This window comes from Lissotriton helveticus, chromosome 1_1 (assembly GCF_964261635.1).
Source record: "Lissotriton helveticus chromosome 1_1, aLisHel1.1, whole genome shotgun sequence".
Classification (NCBI taxonomy): domain Eukaryota; kingdom Metazoa; phylum Chordata; class Amphibia; order Caudata; family Salamandridae; genus Lissotriton; species Lissotriton helveticus.
In genome coordinates, this window is record NC_136057.1 from 1,324,585,615 (window position 1) to 1,324,610,836 (window position 25,222).

The 25,222-nt window shown below is 46.9% G+C and overlaps 1 protein-coding gene across 3 annotated transcripts in view; it reads left to right on the forward strand.

The window, feature by feature from the left end:
- Positions 1 to 25,222, forward strand: part of PNPLA6 (patatin like domain 6, lysophospholipase) — a 262,435-nt gene that overhangs the window by 201,857 nt on the left and 35,356 nt on the right. For all 3 annotated transcript variants that reach the window (XM_078682176.1, XM_078682170.1, XM_078682183.1), the window contains exon 29: positions 6,650 to 6,719. In XM_078682176.1, the coding sequence (XP_078538302.1) occupies positions 6,650 to 6,719 (70 nt within the window). The remainder of the gene's footprint in view (positions 1 to 6,649; positions 6,720 to 25,222) is intronic.

Genomic DNA, 25,222 nt, shown 5'->3' on the forward strand with positions numbered 1-25,222 from the left:
GTTCAAGATAATAACTATTGGAAATTACCCTTTCTACAGGGTCACCCCCAAACCTTTTGTCTTCCTCCTCCCATTTTTCTGACCTCGTTTTTGTTGGCTTTAGAAATCTAGGCACTTTACCACGGCTAACCAGTGCCAACGTGCTTGTGCTTTCTACTTAAACATGCTAACATTGGCTTATCCCCAGTTGCCATATTTAATTTACCTATAAGACCCTAGTAAAGTGCATTACATGTGTCCAGTGCTTGTAAAATAAATTCTACTAGTGGGACTGCAGCACTGATTGTGCCACCCATTTCAGTATCCCTTTAAACATGTCTCAGGCCTACCATTGCAATGTGTGTGAGCTTGTAAACTGTTATGTCGACTTTGCATGTTAACCCTCCTGCTAGGCCCAAACCTTCCTTTTAATACGTATAAGGCACCACTAAGGTAGGCCACTAAGGTAGGCCCTGGATAGCCCCAAGGGCAGGGTGCAGTGTATTTAAAAAGTAGGAAATGTACTTTTAAGTTTTACATGTCCTTTTGATGAAAAAGTATTACATTTGGTTTTCACTACTGCAAGGCCTATCTCTCCCATAGGTTAATATTGGGATTAACATATTACATTTTATTAGTTTAATTTCCAATTGGGAAAAGATAGATATTTTGAGTTTGGTGTCTCTGGACTCAGAACTTAAAGTCACAATTTATGGTAAAGTCAGATTATAAGTTGAAAGTCTGAAAATGCCACTTTTAGAAGGTTGCCATGTTCTTACTTTTACCATTATGCACCTTCTTCCTGTCTCCAATAGTGTAGTGAGTCTGGAGCTCGGGCAGGGGCTTTGTGCACTTCAAGGGCCTCTCTTTGAAGTCTCGCCCACTTCAAAGGCACAACCTGGTATAAGTGCTGAAACTGTGACGCTACCAACTCAGTACACTGAGAATACTCTTCCAAGAAGAGGAACTGCTGTGCTGCTGAAAAGACTGTCACTCTGCTGGACTCCTGCTCTGCTGTACCTACCCTGCTGCCCTCCTTGCCTGTAAGTGAGAAGGACTCGACCTGCATCTCTACATCCCCAGAACCAAGTGACTTCAGGGACTTGCTGGCTTGCCTCTTGTTCTGAAGTCTCAGAGACATAAAATACATCATGCAACCCTGCTACAACCTCTGGACTCTGCCAGTTGTGAGTCCTGCCCTGCCAAGTGGTGCCAATCTAGTTCTGGGCCCTTGGAAGTGGATTTTCTGGCTGTTTCTGCAAAATCTACGCAGTGCTGACTTTGCGCCAGTCGGAACTGACAGTTTCTCTTTAACGGTAATGCATCGCGGATTTGAGCACACCACAACACCAGCGGCACTGCTCGACTATGATGCATTGTCTTCATCGTCAGGAGCTCGACATCATCGTATCCCCAAACTGCACCACTCGAAAATCCTTGCATCTCATTCGAAAAATGTTGAGCGGGGTCTAAAATAGGGGGATTGCATTCCACGACATGAAAATACTGCTGAGTGGCCCAGCAGGAGGTGGTTAACAATTGGGCATTCTCCTGACAAGAGAAAACCAGCTATCTTAGAGTTGACCGGCATGCAGTGGGATCTAGGGGATACCCTGAAACCCTATGTAGTGCTAGGCAGAATGAGGAGATGCCCATACACACGTGATCAGTCCTCAAAATCTGGAAGGAAGCAAACCGATATCTGGAATAGGAGGGAGTCCTAACTATCGAAACATCACTGCAAATGGAACAACAGCATCTACAATCTTGAGGACTTGCGTAAAGGGGAAAGACCAGTTTCTTTGAGGTATTTCAGGAAGAGTAGCAAATGGCAGACTCTCAGTTCTACTGATACTTTCAAGTCAGACACATGCGTGAGTCTCATATAACTGTGGGTTTGACAATGGAGGACTTACTGCTGTAAGACAGATTCTTTTCTAAACCCATTCCTAAAGGTCCATCTCCCTGATCAACAGGAAAACAGTCAATAATTCCCTGGAGGAACTGAAAAGTGCTTGGGAGCTAGGATAGCTAGAGGATGAAGAGTGGAAGGAGGCCCTTTGAAAGAAGTGGCAATCAGAGTGGAATTCTGCCTTGTCCAGCTGTGGATACTACATAGTAGTATGCAAAACAAAGACTGTATTGGAAATGAGGAGGACAGATACTGACAGATGCACAAGGGGATGTAATCAGAGGGGTACCTCCACATACATACTTTGGTTCTGTCCCGGGGTAGAACCGCTTCTGGGAGGGGATGAGGTAGTACTTGGGGACCATGGTAGCTTTAAAAATAAAAGGTGAGGCCACATTGCTACTGCTCAACATCTGGGGAGATGAGGGCATGTCAAGATATGCCAAAATACTCAGTAATGTTTTTTTTTTGGAAAACCTTTATTTATATAAAAGTGTACACAGCTATTCAGCCGAACATCCCTGAGGCACGGCAGTACAATAAATCGTAGTCTCATGGCATACACTGGACACATCTCAGGATTAATGAGGTTTAATTTTACTTTTGGATCAGAAATAAACCCAATACAAGAAAGGCTCCATTTTGTAATAGGAAAATAGAAGGATCAGGTGCCATACAATAATACAGAGTCACACCAGGGGCGGGCCAAATAGCGAAACATCCACCGTTAGAACGACCACAGTGAATGCACCGGCGCCAAGTCTAATGAATCAGGATAGACAAGCATACAGTCATCATTTGCACTAGTTAAGCGCCCGCCCATTGATACTGATAATACAGTAGAAAATAGAGGCACAAGTTACGAAAGATCAATAAGAGACACAAGGAGTGACCCACTTTGCTGATCCAAGACAAAGAAGAAGGAAGAAATGAAAGGAAAGGCAAAGGAAGGAAAACAAAGAGAAAAAGGGCCATAGAAACAAAAAAGGGGAAAAACAAAAAATCCCCTCCCCCAACCCCCCACCCTGCACCCCTGCAGATGGCTATGGCCTACCCCCCCTAGCAGCGTGCCTGTCGCCCAAGTAACGGAAACCCGAAATATAGAAAGAGTGAAGAAATATAAAAGAGAAAAGATGTAGGAGGAAAGTGTCATACACGCCCCCGGTGACCTCAACCCCCCGTCCGAAACGAGCAACCCTAAATCGCAATCAACCATGAGTCAGAATCAGTTCAAGCAATGCAACAAAGGGAAGACGTCAAACACCGCCCGACCTCCCGCAAAACAGTAAATTGGTAACTCCCTCTTCTTCTAAAGCCCCAAGTTCAGATCCCGACCAACCATATCGTCCTTGACCCCTCCGATTTCTCATACGAACTCTGTCCGGTATTACCACCAATGCCCCAAGAGAGTCAAAAGTCATAAACAGTTCGAGGAAAGATATTGCGCGTCCACTCGAACTCCCCGATTCTTCATAGGCCTCCACCAGTGCTATGTCCCCCATCACCGACCCAACGTCAAAGTACTCAGTAATCCACAGCTGCAACTGTTCTGGAGGGGCGGGAGGGGTTCCCAGCATCCATCGATTGCCGTCAAATACATGGGCAGGGAGTGACAAGTCTATGATTCCCACGGTAAGAGGCTGCGGCGGTGGAAGCAGCAATCTCTCCAGAGTCTTAAGGTCGCTAGCATTACGTGACCCGATCAATGGCGCCAGATCAGTTTCGTGACCGGGGTCCCGGTCTGTCGTGGGATAATCCACATGCTGCGAGTGCACAGGTAAAACAGGTGCCGAACACGATCGCGCAGTTTCGATGTTTCCAGCGATCAGTTCGTGAAACTTGGCAGTCATAAATGAGTGAAGCTCCCCAATGGCGGCCATAACGGTCTGCAAGGACGGTTCAGTATGTCCCCGGACCCCCACCACTCGCTCTCTTCCCGACATCGAGAAATGCCTTGGAGTACCCGGTGTCTCCAGGTAAGCAAACTGGAGCGGGGCGTCCAGCGACAGGGGGTGCACAATCGAGCCACGATACGGCGGGTCGATCGAGGGTCCCAACCCAGCAGGGGCGGGAGCCGCCAGCGCGGGGACCCCCTACGCCGCGGCCAGTCAATAATATCGCACCTCCTTTGTATGCAGCAGACCGATGGCACTCCACACAAACCAGACTAGGCTTTTCTCCGCAGCACAAGACCGGACCCTATTTGGGTCCCAAGACCGGTGTTGTTCACTTGCGACCCGGTAGGGTCAGCACTCGAGACCCCGGCTCATGGAGTGGGTTAGGCCGGAAACTTCCACACGGCATAACTCCATATATCTGGGCGATAAAATTCTCGGGACCACACCAATGGACTCAGCAGCTATTCATCTGTGCGGGGGTCCGGCGTAGAATCAGGATTTCATGCAGGATAGTAGATCGACAGACGGAGGTCAGCGGAGCCGGGAGCTCATGCGGCCATCGTGCTTCGCCTACTCAGTAATGTTGACCTAATTGTGGAAAGGGGAAGTATCTCCGACCCTGATGGCTAAGAAGGAAGACATGGATTGATGTATGCTGGCGGAAAAATCTAGGAGGGCAGAGGCTGCCCTAGAAAAGGGGGGATAATATGGCAGTCTTAGATGCTGTACCAGAGAGCACTGTAAGCTGTGAGGGAGAGGGTGATGTTTGATTCTGGTACCAGTGAAAATGCAATGTGATGATGACATGAACTGTTTATTTGAAAATGTTAATAAAAAGGTTTCTCCAGCGAAATTGGGGTTCTCAATAACGGTGACAATCGAACAAAACTTCTTTGTTCTCCAGGGGGAGGAATCCCCTTGCCAGGTTCTGATCAGAACTTGGAAACTTTGGCAAGATTGCCAAAAGCGGCTGCCTCTAACCTGCTGAGAGAGAGCGCTGACCGAATGCGTAGGAGGTGCACTTGCACAAGGAAGACTATGCAGAGAGGGAGAGGGCAGTGAAAGAGCTGAAGCAGGATGAGCTGCAGATGCCCGTTGTCACAGCAGGAAGGACCTGCACAGCTCCTTGAGGCTGAGACCCATTGTTCCTGAATGGATCCCGCAGTGTGGGCATCTAACTTGTTTTGGGTTGTGGGTTTAATGAAAGGCCTGAGAAAGAATTCAAGTTGCAACATTGTCAAGCTGCAGGCACCACATCACCAATGCAGCCTCTTGGAATGGTGCCCCACTCACCTTGCACTCATGCTAAAAATGTTGTTTGCACATCAGTAAGAAGTGCGGGCCAGAATCACTGCTCTTTGAGCTCCGTGCAAGGCACACCATGTCGTACAGTACGCCATACCTGTGGGATACAGACACAGCCTGCACAGCCTATGGACTGAGGAAACAGAAAAGATATGGGCATATCTGTAAAATCCAGAAGAGGGATGCATGATCTCTACCAAGGGGAGGAAACTAAATATTCTAACATACCGACCCACTACCCAGTCAGCACTGCACTGAGACCTTCCAAATAGTTGACCCCTCCAAGGGATGTCCCAGAGACTTGAACTATCGCAATACTGCACCCTAGGAAGTTGTCCCGTGGGAGCAACATATGCTACTTTTAGAGTAGTTACCAAAGGGTATTAATTCTCCTCTTAGCTATTTGTTTTTTCTGGTAAATATATACAATATTTAGGTTGTTTTTGATTAGAGTAAAATGTTTATTTTTCAGAAGAGCAAGTTTTGGTTGGACATTAAATTATTAACTGGTATTCGTTTATGGAGCTCAAAGTCACTCTCCCTGCACCACCTCCCTGAGAAAGCCTTGGACTGCTGGACTTTGCTGCCATGTGGGTCAAGTGCTAAATGGTTGTTCTTGGTGTTTCGTTTTTGGCCTCCACTGTAAGGTTAAGCCCCTGGACACCAGTGGCAAAAGGCTCTGATTAACGCAATCTGAACTAAGTAAACCCTGACTGAGCTTTAATGCCATAAAACACCTGTCCTTTTAAAGCAAATTACTGTATATGTAGTGCACATCATTTATGATCTGCATTATATGCCTGACACTATTGCACTAAGGTCTAATGAAACTTATGACAATTATTTAAACTTGATAATACACCTGTTCTTGTGGCGCCTGCAGTTAACCACTCTGCCCCTGTGATAAAGCAGTGGAAATTGTATCTTTGGGAGAAAATGCAGTTTGGGTAGCTCACATCACTCTAACTGGAGATGCAATAATACTAGACGTCTCAGGTTTTGGGATTTTCCAAATTGACAGCTTGGTGGGTTTGAAAGAGTGGTGCCCTGTGTATGCTACAAGGGTCCAGAACTTCTAGGTCCCTTGATGAAACAGTCTTATGCGTGATACATACTCTATGATGGGAAAGGATTTACATTACGTAATGTCAGAGCAAATACATCTAGACATCTCTGCTACTAGAATGGAATTGATGTTTGTGCAGGTTAAATAATTTAAATGAAAGACGTGTAAAAAAAGAATCTAGACTCCAGTGGCTCTGGGATCGCTGGACGGCTGTTCCCTTTCTACATTGACCTGTCTGACTACTTGTCCATGTTGAGCACCAAACTGTTGTAACAGTAGTTTTTTTTCCTACTACTTCCTTTAGTTTCTGTTTGAATGCTAACAAATCAAATGGATAGGTAGGATGTATGATTTGTTCCTTTACATTTATATGTATATGTATATTTTTCATTCTTCAAACAGAGCTACACATTTTCAAGATTGATAAGAGAAAATTCACAAATCAATTTTTCCTCCTAAGCTGACTGATATGCCTTTCTTGTCTTTTAGGACTTGTGGCTGCCTTATTTTAATGTAACAACGGACATCACTGCCTCCACGATGAGAGTGCACAAAGACGGTAGGAGTTGCATTGGTTGATCGTTTCTTCAGGAATCCATGGGAGGCGGGTGGGTGGAATTTGATGCCTGTTAATCCTTGCGCATGCCTTCCTTCATGCCAGGGTTCCACCTTTTGTTTTAAGGTGGGTTCACTAGATTATCAGTATTCATCAGGTTTTCTGTCACTCCAGCAATCCATGCAGAGTTTTCGTTCTTTTTCCTTTCCTTCCTGCATGGTGTGTCCATTTTGTATGATCCTGGCATTATGTGAATGAACGGATACCATTGGATGCGGATTATTTCAGCTATGAGATGGAAAGTAACATCCACATGAGTGTCTTTTCCTTATCTATTTTAGAAGTACATGTTTCACATTTGATGGACTTTATGTTCTGATCTTTAGTATCCAGTCTGTCCATCTTCACTTAGCGGCCTCTTCCAAACACCTCCACTTTAGTTTTCTTCTGAGTTTCCCCAGTGGTCTTACAAGATCCTTGGAATCTCTGCTGCCCCTCATTCACTGGACAGCTTAGGTTGTGGTACACAGTGTATGAGTGAGGAAAGGTTTGAGGGGCAGAGAGCAACAAGCCTCACACCTCAAACACCCAGCTGTCATCTGGCAAAGCACTTTGGTGGGTATCTGTAGGGTGGTCTTTTCATTGCCCCTGAAGCTTCTGTGCAGCACTTATCAGAAATATTGTGTGCAGCTATTTTTTGCTCCGGACACTAGTCAATGTGGCCTTTTAATCAAATCTTAGCTCGTTCAGGTACGTTCTGTTAATTCCTGCTGGCCTTTTCACTTTTCCCCCACTCACTGTGTCAAGTCTCACCCCCCTTTAACCAGGAGCTGATGAATCGAAGCTCATATGGTGGTTGTCATTCTGCTGCATGGTGCCTATTGAACTCAAAACTAGGACCTCTCAAGCACTCCATGATAGATTGGAAAACATGATGGGGAATCTCTATCCATATTTTTCCCATGCACATCTGTTGGCGGCTTTCCCTTCGAGCCGGTAGTAGTTTGCACTACATAGCTGGTGACACTTCTTCCCACCATACAGGTGGTAACAGCCCTTACCTTTAAATTGCTGGTGACCGTCCTCACCATCACAGGTGGCAGTCCTTAAGGTCACATAGCCATTAGTAGCCTTCAGCACAACATAACTGCTTCCTGTCCTCACCACAACATAGCTGGTGCCTGGGTGCATGTCTTGAGGATCGAACAGCCTGTGTGTCCAGAAATTTGCATGGCCATGTCATAATCCTCTTTAACCCCCTCCTGTGCCTTCCCTAATATTGAATAATCCGTTATTCCTGCTTTGGAATGTGCATGCGTACCTCCTGCCATGTTCTGCCATTGTGGCTCAAGATCAGATTTCACAAGTTACTATGTACAACATGGAGTATCTTCATACTGTCATATGATACAGTTATGGACTGGGGGCAAGGGAGTGGCTTTGGGCTCCACCTTCAGATGCTTCTCTTTGCTGACAGCCATTTATTCTTTACCTATAACTCTCAAAAGGTCACACAGGTTATTGGGGATAGAGTCCGATTACCTTAGGCAGTGTCACCATTCCACATTTAACAGTGATGAAACACCTTTAGAGATGCATGGCAAGGGTAACCTCGGCAAATGTCCCGCCCTTCTAGATTTAGGTGACTTTTAATCTGCTGAAATGGGAATATGGCATAACCTAGAAGATGCAGAAGAGATCTTAATACCAGCAGATTGAGAGCTAAAGGAGAGGCATAAAATAGGAAACCATCATGAGGTTTAGAGAAGAACGTCCCAGAGTAAGAGTAACCTAGGTGTAAAAGGTTAGAAATAGGAGAGCAGTCTGCCGCAGGGATGGAAGCAGAGCCTGTAATATGAAAATAGCTCTATATGGATGCAATAGAACAGACTATGGCTAGATACAAGAGAACAGACGGGCTAAATACAAGAGAACAGACTGGCTAAATAAAGGAGAACTGGCTATGGCTCGAAACTGAAGAACAGATCAGCTAGAACCAAGAGAGCTGAAATCATGAAAGAATAGCAATAATCATGAGATATAGGACTATTAAAAAACTAGGAACAGTGGATTTGACAGGAAGAAACATTGGAAACAGTATATCGCAGAGAGAAAACTCTGCACTTGGCACAGGGTTTTCTCCCAGCAGCCAGAAGGCTGAGGCTGTGTCATGCCTGTGAACATGGCTACTCTTGAGCCAGCAAAGTTAGATATTTACTGCACTATCACCATCCTATATCTAGCAAAGAGCCTGGGAAAATTGCGGCTAATCAATTGGCTATGTTTTTAGGGGTATTTGAATTCCTGGACCAGTGCAAAATGTAATCTGTCCAAGAAGAGGGAACATGGCCATTGAAGAGCTGAATTCCATTGTAGACAAAGTAAACATGGGACTGTTCTTACTGGATGCTACTTTCTACCTTTTACATGGTAAACCAAACTGTCCTGCTCCTATGCCTGAAAGAAAATAGTTTTGGAGGTTCTTGTCCTCCCGCAGTCTCTGTTATTCTGAGAAAGCTTCCCCTAATTGGCATGTTACAAACCCAAATGTATTTGGACTTCATTGGAGGGGTCGCAACTGCTCTTCAGTATGTATGTTCTCCCCATGTGTAAGATTTGTCGAAGTAAAGCACATGGACGATATCTCCCTGGGTTTTTGTGCAATCTCCTAAAGTAACATGGACAGTCCATAATGAATGCTACATAATTACCTAAAATTGAAGACTAATAAGACTGAACATTTGATAATCGGTAAGCGGATGGAGTGCTGGGATTGCCTCCTGATGGCATTCGAGAATGGCACTACTCTTATGCCTCTCCCTCTAAGGTTCAGTCATTTAAATACGTAGGTATTACTCTTGTTTGTGATTTTAAAATGAATACTCAAAACAATGCAGCGTGGTACAAATGTTTCTATGTTTTGTGCCTGTTCCACAAAGTCTCTTCCCTACCGCCCCAAAAGCTTTCATACCTGGCTTTATTTTATTGAGGCTGAGCTACTGTAACAGCCTCTCTCCCTTTTAGCCTAAACCCTAACTTTATTGGGTCAAAAGTGCTCCAGTACATCTTGTTTTTCACCTAAAGAAGTATCATTGTATCTTTCAGGCACGTAGAGAGTTATATTGGGTGCCACTATTGGAGTCCAATTTAAATGTATCTGTTGAATGCATAACACTTTTGTGTTATCCTGATCTTCTGCACAGACCTGTTTGCCTCATTTTTTTCATCCTTACATGCTGGTGTGCCTTGTTCAAACGAAGAGCCTCTTGCTTATGCAAGCTCACAGTACCAATCAAACTTGAATGGGAGAAAGATCTATTATGCTCTTGCATCCTAAATAGTGAAACATGCAGCCTAGGAAATTAATTCCATGCTGCCAGAATCATGATAACTTTTTGTTTTGTTAAGACTCTAAATGCTGTGCTTTTCTCTCTTTGTGGGTTTTCTTCTTCAGCACCAACAGCCTTTTAAAGTGTTTGGATGCTTTAATTAAATCAATTGATGAGGAGGCGAGCCAATAAACAGGGAGAAGAACCAGGGATAAGAGCAGCATAGGAATGAATGTAAGAAACCGGAAGATGACCTAGAAGTAGCTGAGAGAGGAAGTGGGACAAGAATTGAGAAGGATAACCATGAATTGAATCAATGAAAAGGATATGGAAGCAGGAAGGAGGTCCAGGAAAAAGAGCAAAATAGAGTATGCAAGGCAGGAAATAGGATGGTGAACCAGGGACAGAGCATGAGAGAAGACTCAACCAGCTTCCACGAAGTAGAACTTGCAATTAGAGCTTAGAGACGGGATCAGTAGCAAATAGAGATCCCTTGACCCAACCAGTCTGCCAGTCCCCCACTTCCTTAAGCACTGAAGCTGCAATGCATTATGTTAGCGGCTGTTCTTCTTATGGATCCTAGTGGGAGGCACTACTATGCATCCCTTTCTCAAAGAACCCCTGTAGCTTACTTTTGGGCATTTGGGCATTTCTGTGGCACACCTTCTCTTAGGGCCCCCTTGCTGTAGACACATACATCTGCTTCTCACCCCTAGAACATAGGTGCCTAATCTGGGCAATGGCCACAAAGTGTCTATGCTCTTTCTTCTCCATAGCTGAAGAGTGACCTTCTTTGTAGCCTCTGCCATTCAATGCTCAGCCTCACACTCAAATGGTTTCAGCAAGGGCTTTAATTGAAACACACAGGGTTGGAGCTCATGGTGTATCTATTAATTGTTTTAGGGTGAAGGGGCCTGGGGCTCAGTGTGACCTTTTTATATAACATCTAACTTAGCAGGAAATGAGGGCTTGTAACAGAACACTGGTGTTGCTTTCCAAGGTGGAATAACATTACTTAATGCCTGCATATTAAAACTCTGTCTCCAATTTCCCTTCCCTCTATTTCGCCTGCTGTTCATTAATGTTGGCATGATTTGATTCAGTCATCTGTTTCACCTGGGACATTGTCAGCTTGCGCAGTCATCCACTAAAGCATTGTCTGTTTGTGTGTACGAGCGGGGGAAAGAGTGTGCTGGGCTGGGCAATATTAAGGGTGTGCTCAAAACTACCACTTTCTTGCTGATGTGTCCCTTCTAATATACATTCTAACCATGATTTTATTAACATCTGTCCTACTCTAACCTAATATCAATGTTTTGATGAAAACATTAAAGTACAAATTAGCCAATTGCAAAGTAACTAATAAAACAAGCCACTGCCATTGGAAGTTCTCATACTGAGTTACCTTTGAACTATTTTGCTTTAAGGTCCTGTTTATTGCACTAAGTCCATGTGTTTCTTGCACTGCATGATCCTTTCAAATTCTCTCAGTTTGCTTCTATAGTTGGTACTGCCCTTGTTCTGTCAGATTCTTCTTGGAACACTACATTAGTGGTGATAGGGGACATAGGACTAATGAAACTTGAAAGGTTTCTGAAATTGGCTTAGAGTGCTGTAATTACTGTGTGAGGCTCTGCTTCGATTCCCACCTGTAACGCTGTAGAATCTAATCTGCCACTCCCTGACATTTAATCCTTCACTCCTTCAGATCTGAGCCATGGCTCCCTGAAACCTGATCTGTGACCTCCAGAGATCTGAGTCTGGTCTCCTTAAGATTAGTTATACGACTTAACGAGATCTGATCCGTGGCTCCTTGAGATCTTATCCATTTCAACCCAAAATCCTATCCCTAGCTCCCCAGGATCGAATCTATATCTTCCCAAAATCTGATCAGTGAATCTTGAGATCCCCTTTGTGACTCCCTGAGAACTGATCAGTGATAACCCGAGATCTGATCCATGATTCTAGCAGATCTGAATCCTAACTCACTAAGGTAATATTGATCGCATCCATGCATGTCAAGGGTCAGATTTGTGTTCAGATCAGTTACTCTCATAGACTGACTCCACGAGCTCTTATTCATGATTCTTTTGACATCTTACCCATACATCGCTAAGTTGTCACTGGAGGCTCTCTTTGATCTCACCAGTTACTTCCCAATATGTCACTTGAGACTCCTTAAAATCTCTTCCTGGACTCTTGAGATCTGATTAGTGAGTTTCCAAGATCTCACCCATGGCTCACAAGATATCTCACATGTGGTTCCTGAGATGCCACACGTGATTCCCCATAGTCTTGTATGTGATAATTTAACTCCAATCAGTGACTCCTGAGACCTCACCTGTGAGTGCTGAGATCCCGCCTGTGACTCCCCAAGAGCTTAGCTATGAATTTGCTAAAGGTGATCAGTATCTACACAAAATATCACGTATGGCCCCCGCAATGGCACTTGTAATCCATATAGATGAAATCAATCTGACCAATGACTTTCGAGGTCTCATTAACTTCATAGATCTCATTGGATTTATTACAGTGTCTCCTTTATGTTGAGACCAAACAAGCAGGCAAAGTAGAGAAGCCCCAGGTATTAAAGAGGGTGAATCGTAGGGGTCGGCGGAACTCGTGGAGTTTCACTCTGTGGATTTCTACGGAGTTGCATGAAAACTTCCACAGATGGGCGGAAATCAGCACATTGCGCTGCTTGCCCTGATTTTTAGTACTGGGAGCCTGTTCCAGGCAGAAAAATCAGCACGAACTGCACCACGCAGCGAACCAGAGGGTGCTGCTTCTTGAGTTAATTTTGCAGTCTCTAGAATATATTTTTTACTCAAGCAGCAGCTTTCTCACCATGAACTGTCGCGATTTTCCCGCGTTGGGAAAATCTCACCGGCTGCCCTCCTGGCACCCTGAAAATCACGCAAGGGGATGCCAATTCTCACTTTCCAACTTACCGTTTGTGAGCCGCGTAAGTGAAAAAACTGCCACACGGCGGTTGTCGGAATTTAGCCAGAACTGAGTGGGCAAAACTCTGCCAACTCTGCCGTCTGAACCAAATGTATTGCCCACCCCTAGTGATATTGGAAAAAGATGTGTGTATATATCTGTTGCGGTGATAGAGATAGATATACAAGAAAAGTATTTAGATTAGTAGTTGACAAAGGAGGGGTGGGTGAACAGCTTGATGAGCATGAACCGAGAGAAGGGACGAACATGGACAGTGCAGAGTCCACTGAGGAGTGACGGATAAAAATGAGAATGGGCCATTTGGGGAGAAAGACCTGGGCTGTAGTAGAACCCAGAGAGTGGAAGGGCTACTAACAAGTACAAAGCAGGATGAACAGATGGAGCAGGATCTGCTGATGAAACTCAGCTCAGAGATATATATATATACATTAGCTGTACCCGGCCACGCGTTGCTGTGGCTCAGTCTGGTTAAATGGAGGAGAAAGAAAAGAGTAAGCGCACGTTTCAAATATGTTTAATTTCACAATGCTTGTGGGTATACAATATGTTTTTGTCCATCCTAATATATGTAGACTATTGTCTATATGCGTCCCTTGTATTTGTTGCGCAGCAACCAAATCAATAGGTTCTGGTTGGGTTGCAAAGTGAACCAACTCCTCCCCCCTCCCTTCACCCACTTCCCGGTCTGCCATCCTGACACCAACTGGCCATCCTAATATATGTAGACTATTGTCTCTATGCGTTCATTGTAGTTGTTGCGCAGCAACCCAATCGATAGGGTCTGTTCGTCCTTTAGATTAAAAACACACGCGTATTTGACACACGCGTATTCAAATCCAACGTTGTGTATATATAAACACGCACTTATTCAAATCAATCGGTGAAGAAGTTTCGTAGATTTAAGATTTTTATCAAACGCACATTGACATTTTTATGTGTCTGTGCTTTCGATTAAAAACACGCGCGTATTCGACACACGCGTATTCGAACCCAACGTGTATATAAAAACATGCTCGTATTCAAATGCAACGTTGTGTCAAAATTTCAAAGCAATCGGTGAAGAACTTTTGGAGATTTGAGATTTTGAACAGTTACATTTTTATTTATATAGATATATGTATAGATCTCCTACTGGCGGTCGTATAGTTAGGATCTCATTTCCATAGGTAGAGCGTTTTTTTATTTGCCAAAAACTTTGGCGTTGTTTGACAAAATCTTGCAAAACTTGCAAAACTTTCAAAACTAGTTTGATGCTCAATTTAACTGTTGTCTTGAAAGTTTTGGGGTGATCTGTCAAGCGGGGGCCGAGAAAAAGGGGTGGTGGACCCAAAACGCGTTTTCTCATATTAGTTTCAATAGGAACTTTAGACACGGCTACAACACGAACTGCTGAACGGAATTACACCAAATTTGGCAGAAAGGTAGCTGTTGGATCTAGAAAGTGACCTTTTTTTAAGTTGGAGTAAATTCATTCAGCAGTTGCTGAGTTATTTATAGACATTTCCTGTTATATATCTAGGGATGCCGAGAACCACTCCTGATCTCGTGCTGAGATCTGATTGGCTCCCAACACTTCAAACCAGGAAGTGTTGGCAGCCATCTTTTGACACTGCTTGAACCGAGTCACAGAAAAAAATGTAAACAAAAAGAAAAGGGGGCAGGTTAGATACACCCTGACCCCCTAGGCCTCTGGGAGGGGAGCATTTAAACAATTTCAAAGGAAGTTGCGCTGGATCCAGCCGGAAAAAAAGCGCGGTCTCCCCATGCTTCTGTAATCTTGCTCCCCGGGTGGGCCAGGACTCGGGGACATGCACAATATATAAAGGAGAGGGGGCGCACTGGACCACCTTCCTATGGCTCATAATGCCTTGGAGACCACCACCTCCTTGGGGTATTGTTTATATTTTATGCACGGTTTGCCTGCTCGGCAACCCCATGCCCTGGGCACTGCCACCTCCCCAGGGCCATGTTGAATTGATGCAGAAGGGCCCGTCCCCCGCCTGCATTCCCGGGGACTGCCACCTCCCCGGGGCTAAATATGACATAGATGTGGGGGGCCATGTAGCCCCTCCACAGCCCCAGGGACTGCCACCTACCCAGGGCTAAAGTGAAATCAGTTTGGGGGATCGTTGGACAACCCCCGCAGCCCCATGGACCACCTCTTCCCCAGGGCTGTTTCGTACAATGGAGGGGGGGCCATAAATGGCCCTGGGGGCCGCCACCACCACCAAGTGCGCCTCCTATGTTCCGGGGTGCCCACCCCCAGAACTTAGCTGTTTGCTATTGCTTGGCCAGAGCTTTACCCCTCCCACCAAGCCATAGCAAACAGTGCTCCGCTTTCAGCAAGTGAGAGCATTAAAAATGCTCTCGCTTGCTGAAAGCGAAGCACAATTGCTTGTTACAGAGACAAAGAGGGAGCTGCATGTTAGTGGGGAGCCGACAGGGACCCCGATTGCCTTGAAGCTCCACCCGCTGTCCCCAGCAGAGTAAGTGCCCTGGGTGGGACCAGGGCACCCACCAATGAGGCTGCACCCCAGGGAGTGGGGTACCCGGGTCCGAAATAGGCCCAGGAGGGCCACCCCTCCCGTTATTTTATTGTTTCAAATAAAAGGCCAAACCTTGAGGGATAGGTTCCCTATGGCTGAAAACATCCCAGTCAGGGGGCCATGTGGCCCCCCTCGTCTAATAAATTAAACCAAATGTGTTTTTTTTTTAAACTGCACAGCAAGTCGCCGGAGACCCCACCCCCTTTCACCCCCCCCCCCCCCCCCCCTCTGCAAGCCCTCCTGTTACCTGCAGTAAGTCCACAGAGAGAAATTGCTGAGAGGACTTCAGGGCCACATCCTCTTTCTCCACCACTCTGCACATGCACCTCCTGGCACACTGCCAGTTGGGGAATGAAGTCCTCTTGGATGCTGAGGGTTTTTGGGGGCCCATAAGCCCTCCTATAACCTCCAGTAAGTCCAATACAGCAGGATTCCTGAGAGCTGGTTGGAGGCCCCACGCCCAAGGACCCTCTGGAGCCAAGGGGGACTTCACTTGTTTTATACGAGTGAAATCTGAGCCTAACTATTATATATGGACATGGTAATGCATATAAGTAAGGCAGGAATTGCTGTAGGTCAGAATGGGCACATAGCTTAAAATCATTGTGGGTGTAAATGTTCATTGCTCCAAGTCCTCGCTTCAATGTCCCATTCCTAACTATATGAGTGTTAGTTCTTCCCAGGACACAGCCCGCTCAAAACTGGTTTTCTTTGTATTTGCTTTCATTTTTGTTACCTTCTCCCAATACCTTCCTCCCCAAAAGAAGTATTTCCTGACAGTACCAAGCTTTGAAGTTAGGGAGAAATGACTTGGAAGGAGGGAAATGTAAGCCTTAAAAGCCGTGACTGGGACTAATGAAGATTACGGTGAGTAAGTTACATTATGTCCCCCTCCGCTTCTTCAACCCAACCAATTGAGGATATACCAAGCTAATTCTCACAAAATATAAAACGGGAAATTGAGTAGACTGCACACCTGGAAGTCTCTTTATTTTTCTTCTTAACAAAACAATAAAGAAACCATATTTACTGGTTAAGGATGCCTAAAACTGCTTTACCAAAAGAACAAGACTGTTCACTACTTACAGGTAACTTGTAATGTTTTTTAAATATGTTAGGTGCAGCCCATGTCAGTGCTAACCACATCACCTCCTGAAGGCTCTATCAACATTCAAGGAATGCAACTCTACCTCTTCAGGAGAGGAGGGATTGATATATGGCTCATGTAGAGCTAATTCCTGTTCCTTATGGAACACAGAAGAAACTATTGGATTAAAAAAGGAAGGACTTTAAGGATTACTCTATCCTCATAAATGTAAGATATGGGCATAGCAAAGCACCAAGTTCGCGAGTACATCTGGCAAACGATGAAGACGCCCAAAAATCAACCTTAGCTGACAGATATTTAAATGCTGCAAAGGAAAGAGGTTCCAAATTAGTCTTCTAAAGGACCGTTTGAACTAAGGCCCAATCCCAAGGGCCAGAAGAATTAACAGTCGGTTGTAAATTAGAAAAACCTTTTAATAGTAAGGAATTGGACAACTAGGGAATGGCTATCGATATGTCTGACCTCAGATCATTAAAGGCTCTAATAACGGTCCACTGCACGCTTAAAGCTCAACCTGCCAACCCTAATTATCCCTAAAATAATCTAAGATCTTTAATGAATCACAAGGTCTAAGTTGCAAACCTTTATAAGAACACAAAGTAGCAAACTGCATCCAACAGTTATCGTAGGGCTTTATGGTGCAAGGCCCTCTATCCTGTTACAGTGTTCTATAGAGGTTGCTGTGCTATTGTAAGTGTTGGAAGCCAACCCATTCAGTCTTATCACCCCAAAGTGAGAACATCTTAGGAGTGTGACTGGCAATTGAGCAAAGCTCAAGGGAGATTGAACTTCTGCCAGGATCCAAAGAGGACTGACAGCAAGCTGTAGAATGGTGGGAACACATAGGAATATTCTGTGGCCAATTGCTGTTTAGTGCACCCACCACCCCAAGCCTGTGGTCTATGATTGACTGAGTGAAATGGAGGGGGGAGAAGAGCATCGCTGAAGGAGGGAAATAGACCTATCACTGGAATCTCTCATCTGCCACAGATTTGTTGGAGCACTGCTTAAACTTAGATAACAGTGGCTAGAGAATGGGATCCTGCAACTTCAATGCTCTGCATGCATATATATTCAACCTCCCTTGAAAATATATTGAAATTAGAGATAAGAAAGGAACCGCAGCCCTCTGGAAAATCTCCTCCTGGGATTAAGTTGGAGATCTTGTCACTTAATGATGATTTATGTAGCTCTTGGATTCCTTATTAGCCATTCATATAAGTGGCAGCTACTGTGTAATATAGGGAGCAAAGAACTGCAGCACATTCAGAATGGCATGATGTTCCTTCTAATTCGATGTTTGCTGGATCACCAGAAGGGACTGGAGCACCCTCAAGTATCACAAGCTAAACATATATAATGTCTGCTTTTGTCAGAACTCTGTAAGCAGGGCAAGTTGACCGTATGCTTCATAGGAGATTCTTTCTCTGTAACCACTTAGCCAATAATTCCCTTAGGTGATGGAGCATTTCTAAAACTGTCTCGTAATTTTCAGAACCTGGAGACCAAATAGCTAGGATGTAATTCACCAAGACTTTAGATGACGAAGGACCCAGGGAACTTCAAAAAGTATATGTGACATTAACCATTCTCAAATTAGAGTAACTCCTCTCTGCATCAAAATGTATACTGATTCTGGAGCTTTGAAATCCTGTCCTCCGGAAGAAAATCTATCCCACCATCTCTCCTGAATACGTCCCTGTGAAGGTTGACTTCTCCAATAGTTGAAGCTAAGAGTTCTCTAGGTTTAGAAGGCATTTATTGTTGCCAAGCAGATTTATTGAATATTCACTTGGCCCTCTGAGAGATGGCATAGCGATGAGCAAGCCATTTGGGTGTTGGTAAACTTGAAGAACTCTAGAATGTAAAAGTACAACCAAAGGAGCTAACACTTTAGCGAACATTCTAGGAGCTGTGTATAACCCAGAATGAAGTACCTGTAATTGGAAGTGCTGATCCTTTATTGCAAAACAGAGATACTGTTGATACCCCTCTAGGGCAGTGATAGTGTGCATACATCAGATGTAGCAAAATTAAGAAAGCTCCTAGTCAAATGTGAGGAATACTAAAAGGGTGTCATCTTGAAGAGTTTCCTCTGTAAGAACTTGTTTACAGCTCTCAAGTATAGAATGTGTTGGTATTCCCCATTTAGTTTCTTTATTAGGAATAGTACTGAATACATTCCTCTTTTTCTTTCTAACAGTGGAACAAAAGAAATTATGTTCATTTGTAGGAGAAACTGAATCCCTTTGAAAATAATTTCTTGTATGATTGGCAATGAGGAAAGACTGCTTTGTACTGGACTTGGAGATAGAAGTCTGTCAATCCTCTAGAAGCTTCAAGCATCTTTCACCCATTGGACCTTCCTGAGTATTAGAAATGGGCTGATAGCCATGCCAGGAGAGGTGCTGGAGGGGTAGAAGAGACCGCATTGTGGAGGTTGTTCTTTTCAGAAAAGAATGCAGGACCCAGCTGTATGAATTCCCTTGTTAAGAAGCCTAAAGGAATGCCACCTCTTAAGGTGATCATTGTCTATTTATTTGAATTAGGAATTGGAGATGGAATTCCATTTAAATGTAAACTTCTCACAGTTTCAAGTTCGGTCAAGACAATTACTAAGGCGCTCCTCCCCCTTATTACGCTATTTAAAAAAGACAGTGACTCAACTGCTTCTGAATTACTTCCTTTGTGTGCAAGTAGTTAATCTCTGTCCTGTGCATTGGCTATTTTCGTCTACTTTTTCTCATATCCTGTTTAATGTGTATATGTGTCAGACACTTATCATTGATGGAGCAATTAAATTTAACTCTTTGTGAATTCAACTTTTCTTTTTGATAAAAGTACAGTCAAAAGAGCTACTGGAGGTAGTGAAATGTAGGGAAGAGAAGCTCATGGCTGGGACAAATAACTAGGCCTGTTTATAGAGAATTATACCTACGTGGGCGCAGAGATGTTCTAAACAGTATCTGTTGAATTAATTCACATTTCAAGTTAAAAAGTGCAGCCTCATTAAAGGCAAAATATGGTTGCTGTAGATTTTGTAGAAGTTCTACAAATACTGTTCTTTATATACTAGTAACAATTTAAGGGATACCAGGTAAAAATCTTTTTAATTTGTATTAATAAATTGTATTGGTATATTTTGTGACAAGTGACCAAAAACGCAGAGCAAAACTATCCAGGGGTCACTCATGCAGAAACTTCTGGCTAATTCATTGAGGAGTGGTTAATCCATGACAAATTTATACAATACCCACTGACTATGGCAAATTAAATTGAATTAAAATGCGTATGTGCATTTTTCTCATGTGGATATCCTCAGAAACTGCAATATATGTGGCTTTCTTAGACCAACATTGGATATCTCTTTTTTACACCATTAAAGATTCTTCAACCACATTAAGTATTCATGCCTGTGCAGTCACGCTCAAGACGAAATTGAAAGGTATTCAGAAAAGCATTTGCTGATGTTATATGCAGGCACTTCATACAGCTTTTTCTCCATTTGGCCTACTCATTTTTGAGAAATGTTTGGCTATTGCCACAGATGCTGTTGGGGGAAAGGTGTATAATCCTTCAATTGTTACAACTCGTTGGTGATGATTGGGACCGGCCTTAAGAGAAACAGCAAGTTACACAGCCTAGTTTCATCGACACGGACTACATCACACTTCCTCCACTGAAAAACTCTTTCTAGGTTGTCAGAACTAAAAGGAACTGAGGAGTTAGGCACAGCCGATGTGCAGAAGGTGCTACCTATACCCTCCTTAGTTACATGTTCACATTAAATGATCACTCGCTTTTAGTATAAGCACATATTTTGTGTTTGTTAAAAGTCTGCACTTTAAATAACCATTTACTACTTCAAATCTGGTGTTCAACTTTGGGCTCAAAGTACTCCTGCCTGACCCATAACCATGAAGACTCTCCTGCACTTGCCCCATGAGCTTTATCTTGTTCTCCAACCTCCTCCGCACTGGGTCTGGAGTTCCGTCCCTGAGCAGTTGGATCCAGAAAACCAGCACGTGCCACATGATACACACCCTTACCACCAACGTATCGGCTCTGCAGTTTATCTATTGCCCTTTCTGCCATGTAATTCTTCATTTGTGATGTATGTCTTGCAGACCTTTCACTGAACCACTGGTTCTGAAACGGAGCCTTCAAGATGCTTACAGTCTTTTGTGTGCTATATATAAATGTACAGCTACTTTTTGCTCTTCCGCTGGTGTGGCAGGCACTCTTTGAAACCAGACTTCTTGTGGATGAGTTCATCTGAAAGGAACAGGTTAGTGTTAGATTCCTTACCTTAGAATACCCCCAGGCGTCAGACTGGATCCGGAAAGTTTTGCGTAGCAGTACCCCTGCGCGTCGGTAGGCGTAGTCTGCGGCTCTGCATCCGTCATCGGCGTCGTGGTCGCCGGGATGACGTTGTCGTAGTACTTAGACGCCGCCCTTGCACGCTGACGTCCGTTCTTCTTTTTTCTGCGCCAGCAAGCGCAGATCCGGGAAGAGCAGTACTCCTTAGTCACTTTTTGACTAACTTTTTTCGATCTATTTTGGATCTTCTCGAGTCGTTATCAACTCCGGTGCCGGAAGGGATGCCCGGATTCAAGCCCTGTGACGACTGTAACCGACTGATGTTGGTTACCGACCCCCATCGTCTGTGCCTTTATTGTCTCACGGCTGACCATGATGACAAGTCGTGCCCCGACTGCCGGGCCTTGACGTCGAAAGCTAGACGGGAGCGGACCTGTAAGCGACTCGAGATCTGGCAGTCGGCCCCTCACCACTCGAGGTCCCGGTCCAGGAGGAGGTCGAGGGACCGGTCGCGGGGCCACAGTCATCATAGCTTGGCAAGTCGACACCACTCGTCGAGTTTGAAGTCCTCATGTAAGTCGAGGCACAAGAAGTCGAAGAGGTGACATCGCTCTTCTGACTCCACCCGACGCTCGCTTGATGCGGCTGGGGGTTCGGGCGACACCGCCCACACGGCTCCGCCGGAGCCGCAAGCGCCGCGTCCGGCTCCACACCCGCCGGTCCCTGGGCTGAACGCGACACCGGAGGAGATCAGCGCCTTCCTCATGGCCATGAGGTCATGCTTCCCTCCGTCGGGTCCCACCGAGGTGCCTTCGGTCCCCGCGGACCCATCTGGGAGCCCAAGCGGGCCGGCGGCTTCGGCCCCGGCGCTGTCTGGTACTTCGGCCCAGGCGCTGTTGGTGACTTCGGTCCCGACGCCACAGGGCTCCTCAGGATCCAGGACTGGATCCGTGTCAACGCCTGTCGACCTTACGACCCCTCCGCCGGCGTCGTCACTAAGGGTGTCGCCCCCGGCGCCGTCCTCTGGCGTCGTCGTCCCGATCCCTGCCCGGTCCGGATCCAGCGTCGGACCCGCGCCGCCCGGTGCCATCTTCGACGCCGATAGGTGAGCCCTTCACCGACGATCCGGCACCATCATTTCTTCCTGACTTTCAGGAGATGGAGGGCGAGGGGGATTGGGAGGGGTCTGAGGACCCTCTTGCACTGCAGTGCCAGTTGAGTCAGGACTGGACGGACTAACTTGGGGTGGCCAGTGGTCTGGACACCTCGCCCGACACTGGTTTTGTCTCTCCTCCTTCCGAGGCTAAGGAGGAGGGGGCTGCATACAGCGTGGTGTTGACTCGGGCAGCCAAGGCCTTGGCTCTTGAGCTCCCAGTCGCAGCCGTGAGGACTAGCCTCCTCACTGAGGTACTCAAACCGCAGGCAAGCTCCTCGGAGTCTCTCCTGCTGTTCAATGAGGCCCTCACTGACGTTCTTGTGGGCACCTGGTCCAAGGCCTCCCTGTGGATCGGAATGTGGCCCGACACCACAGGCCGGCTCCGGGCGACCCCAGTTTCCTGTCTGTTCACCCCACCCCTGAGAACCTGGTGATCCAGGCCTCAACGTCCCAGACCGCATTCCCGACCGCCCCTCCGGATCGGGAATCCGAAAGGTACGACCAGTTTGGTAAGAAGCTGTTCTCCTCACTGAGTTTGGGGTTGCGGTCTGTCAACACCGCCTGCCTTTTGGGCCGTTACTCCCACTCTTGTTGGGATACGTTGCGGAAGTGCTGCCGCAGTGCCCGGTGGAGGTCCAGGCAAAGCTAACCCAGGCTCTCGCGGAGGGAAGGGAGGCAGCACGATATTCCATTCGGTGTGGGCTGGATACCACGGACTCGCTAGGCAGGGCGATTGCAACAACAGTGGCGGTTCGCCGCCACACCTGGCTGAGGTCCGCCAACTTTTCGGGCGATGTCCAAGCATCCCTTATGGACATGCCCTTTGATGGCCGTCGCCTTTTTCGTGACAAGGCGGACAGTGCGCTGGAACGTGTTAAGGACTCCAGGGCTACGGCCAAGTCCTTGGGCCTCGGCCAACGCCAGCAGACTTCCGCCTTTCGTCCCTTTCGTGGCAAAGGAAGGGGCACCCCCTCACGTCCAGCTAGCCACAGGCTGCAGGACCCACATCAACGTGGTCGCGGACGTGGTAACCGCTGTGGTGGTGCCGGGGGACACAGGCAAGGCCAGTCCACACCCGCCCCTGCAGCATCTGCCTCAAAATCCTCCTAGTCCGAGCTTTCAGGCACATCTGACGCCAGTGGGGGGCAGGGTTCCCCATCACCTCCTCCACTGGCGCTCCATCACATCGGCCAGGTGGGTGCTGCAAATCGTCCGAAGGGGCTACTCCCTCCCCTTCGAGGCGACCCCTCCAGCCATGCCACCACAGAACCACCGCATGTCGGGGGATCACTTGAAATTTCTGCTAGAGGAAGTTGCGGCCCTCTTGGCCAAGGGGGCCATCGAGCGTGTTCCTGGGCCAGAAGTAGGGTGTGGTTGTTACTCCCACTACTTTCTGGTTCCCAAGAAGGGTAAAGGGGGCCTACGCCCTATCTTGGACCTACTGAACGTCAACGGCTTCCTCCGGAAGGAGAAGTTCAAGATGCTGACTCTCGCTCAGGTCTTAGCTGCCCTGGACCCGGGAGAATGGATGGTAGCGTTGGACTTGCAGGATGCTAATTTTCACATCCCCGTCCTGCCGGCCCACCGGTGTTACCTGCGGTTCACGGTAGGCCACGAGAACTTTCAGTTTACCATGCTCCCCTTCGGCCTTACCAGCGCCCCACGGGTGTTCACAAAAGTGATGGCAATGGTCGCAGCTCATCTGCGCAGGTTAGGGGTTTCAGTCTTCCCCTATCTCAATGACTGGTTGTTGAAGGCGGGCTCGCCCCAGACAGTCGTCAGCCACCTCCAGACTACGGCCGACCTCCTGCACCTGCTGGGGTTCTCCAGCAATGTGCCGAAGTCGCACCTGTGTCCCTCACAGAAGCTCCTCTTCATCGGAGCGGTTCTAGACTCGGCGCAGTTTCGGGTTTCTCCTCCCGAACAGCGGGTTCGGGATATTCAGGCTCTCATTCCGATCTTTCTGCCGTTATCCCGAGTCTCGGTCAGGTTGACGCTGCGGCTTCTGGGGCTGATGGCCTCCTGCATCCTTCTGGTGCATCACGCCCGGTGGCGGATGCGGGCTCTGCAGTGGGACCTGAAGTTTCAGTGGACCCAGCATCAGGGCAACTTGTCCGACCAAGTCTTGATCTCGGAGGGCACTGCAAGACAGTTGCAGTGGTGGCTCACGGACCGCGATTGGGTCAGCGGCAGATCCCTCTCCCTACCCCAACCGGAGCACATAGTTTTGACGGACGCGTCCCTCTAGGGCTGGGGGGGCCACATGGCGGAGTCCCGGCTCCATATCAACCTTCTGGAGCTGTGGGCGATCCTTCTTGCACTGAAGGCATTCCTCCCCTCTGTCCGGGGGAGTGTAGTGCAGGTGTTCACGGACAACACCACCGCCATGTGGTACTCCAACAAACAGGGCGGGGTGGGGCCGTGGACCCTATGCCAGGAGGATCTGCGCCTCTGGCAGTGGCTGGAACATCAGGGCGTGACCCTGGTGGTTCAACACCTGGCAGGTTCCCTGAACGCCAGGGTGGACAAACTCAGCCGTCGGTGAATGATGGATCACGAATGGCGTCTGAACTCGGACATGGCGCAAGTTGTCTTTCAGCAGTGGAGAGAGCCTTGATTAGATCTATTCGCCACAAAAGAGAACGCGCATCAGTTCTGCGCGTTGGAATTTCGAAGGCGGCACTCGCTCGGCAAAGCTTTTCGTGTGGAAGAGGTGTGGCGCCGCGGCCAGGGCGACTGACGCTGGAATCTGGGGACCACGGTTCGATCCCCGGCTCCGGCGGCAGGTCAGCCCAGCACCATGTGACTCTGGGCAATAGCTCGCTTAATCTTCCCGACGGCCCCCCAGCGCCTAGAGACCCTTACGGGTGATTGTGCGCTTTACAAATGTGGACTTTTTTTACTTTTCGTCACGAGTGGAGTTGCGGTCTGTTGTACGCCTTTCCGCCTATACCACTTCTGCCCAGAGTGCTGAAGAAGATCAGGCGCGACCGGGCCCAAGTCATCCTTGTGGCTCCGGACTGGGCACGAAGGTACTGGTATCCAGAGCTACTCAGTATGTCAGTCGATCCCCCGGTTCGTCT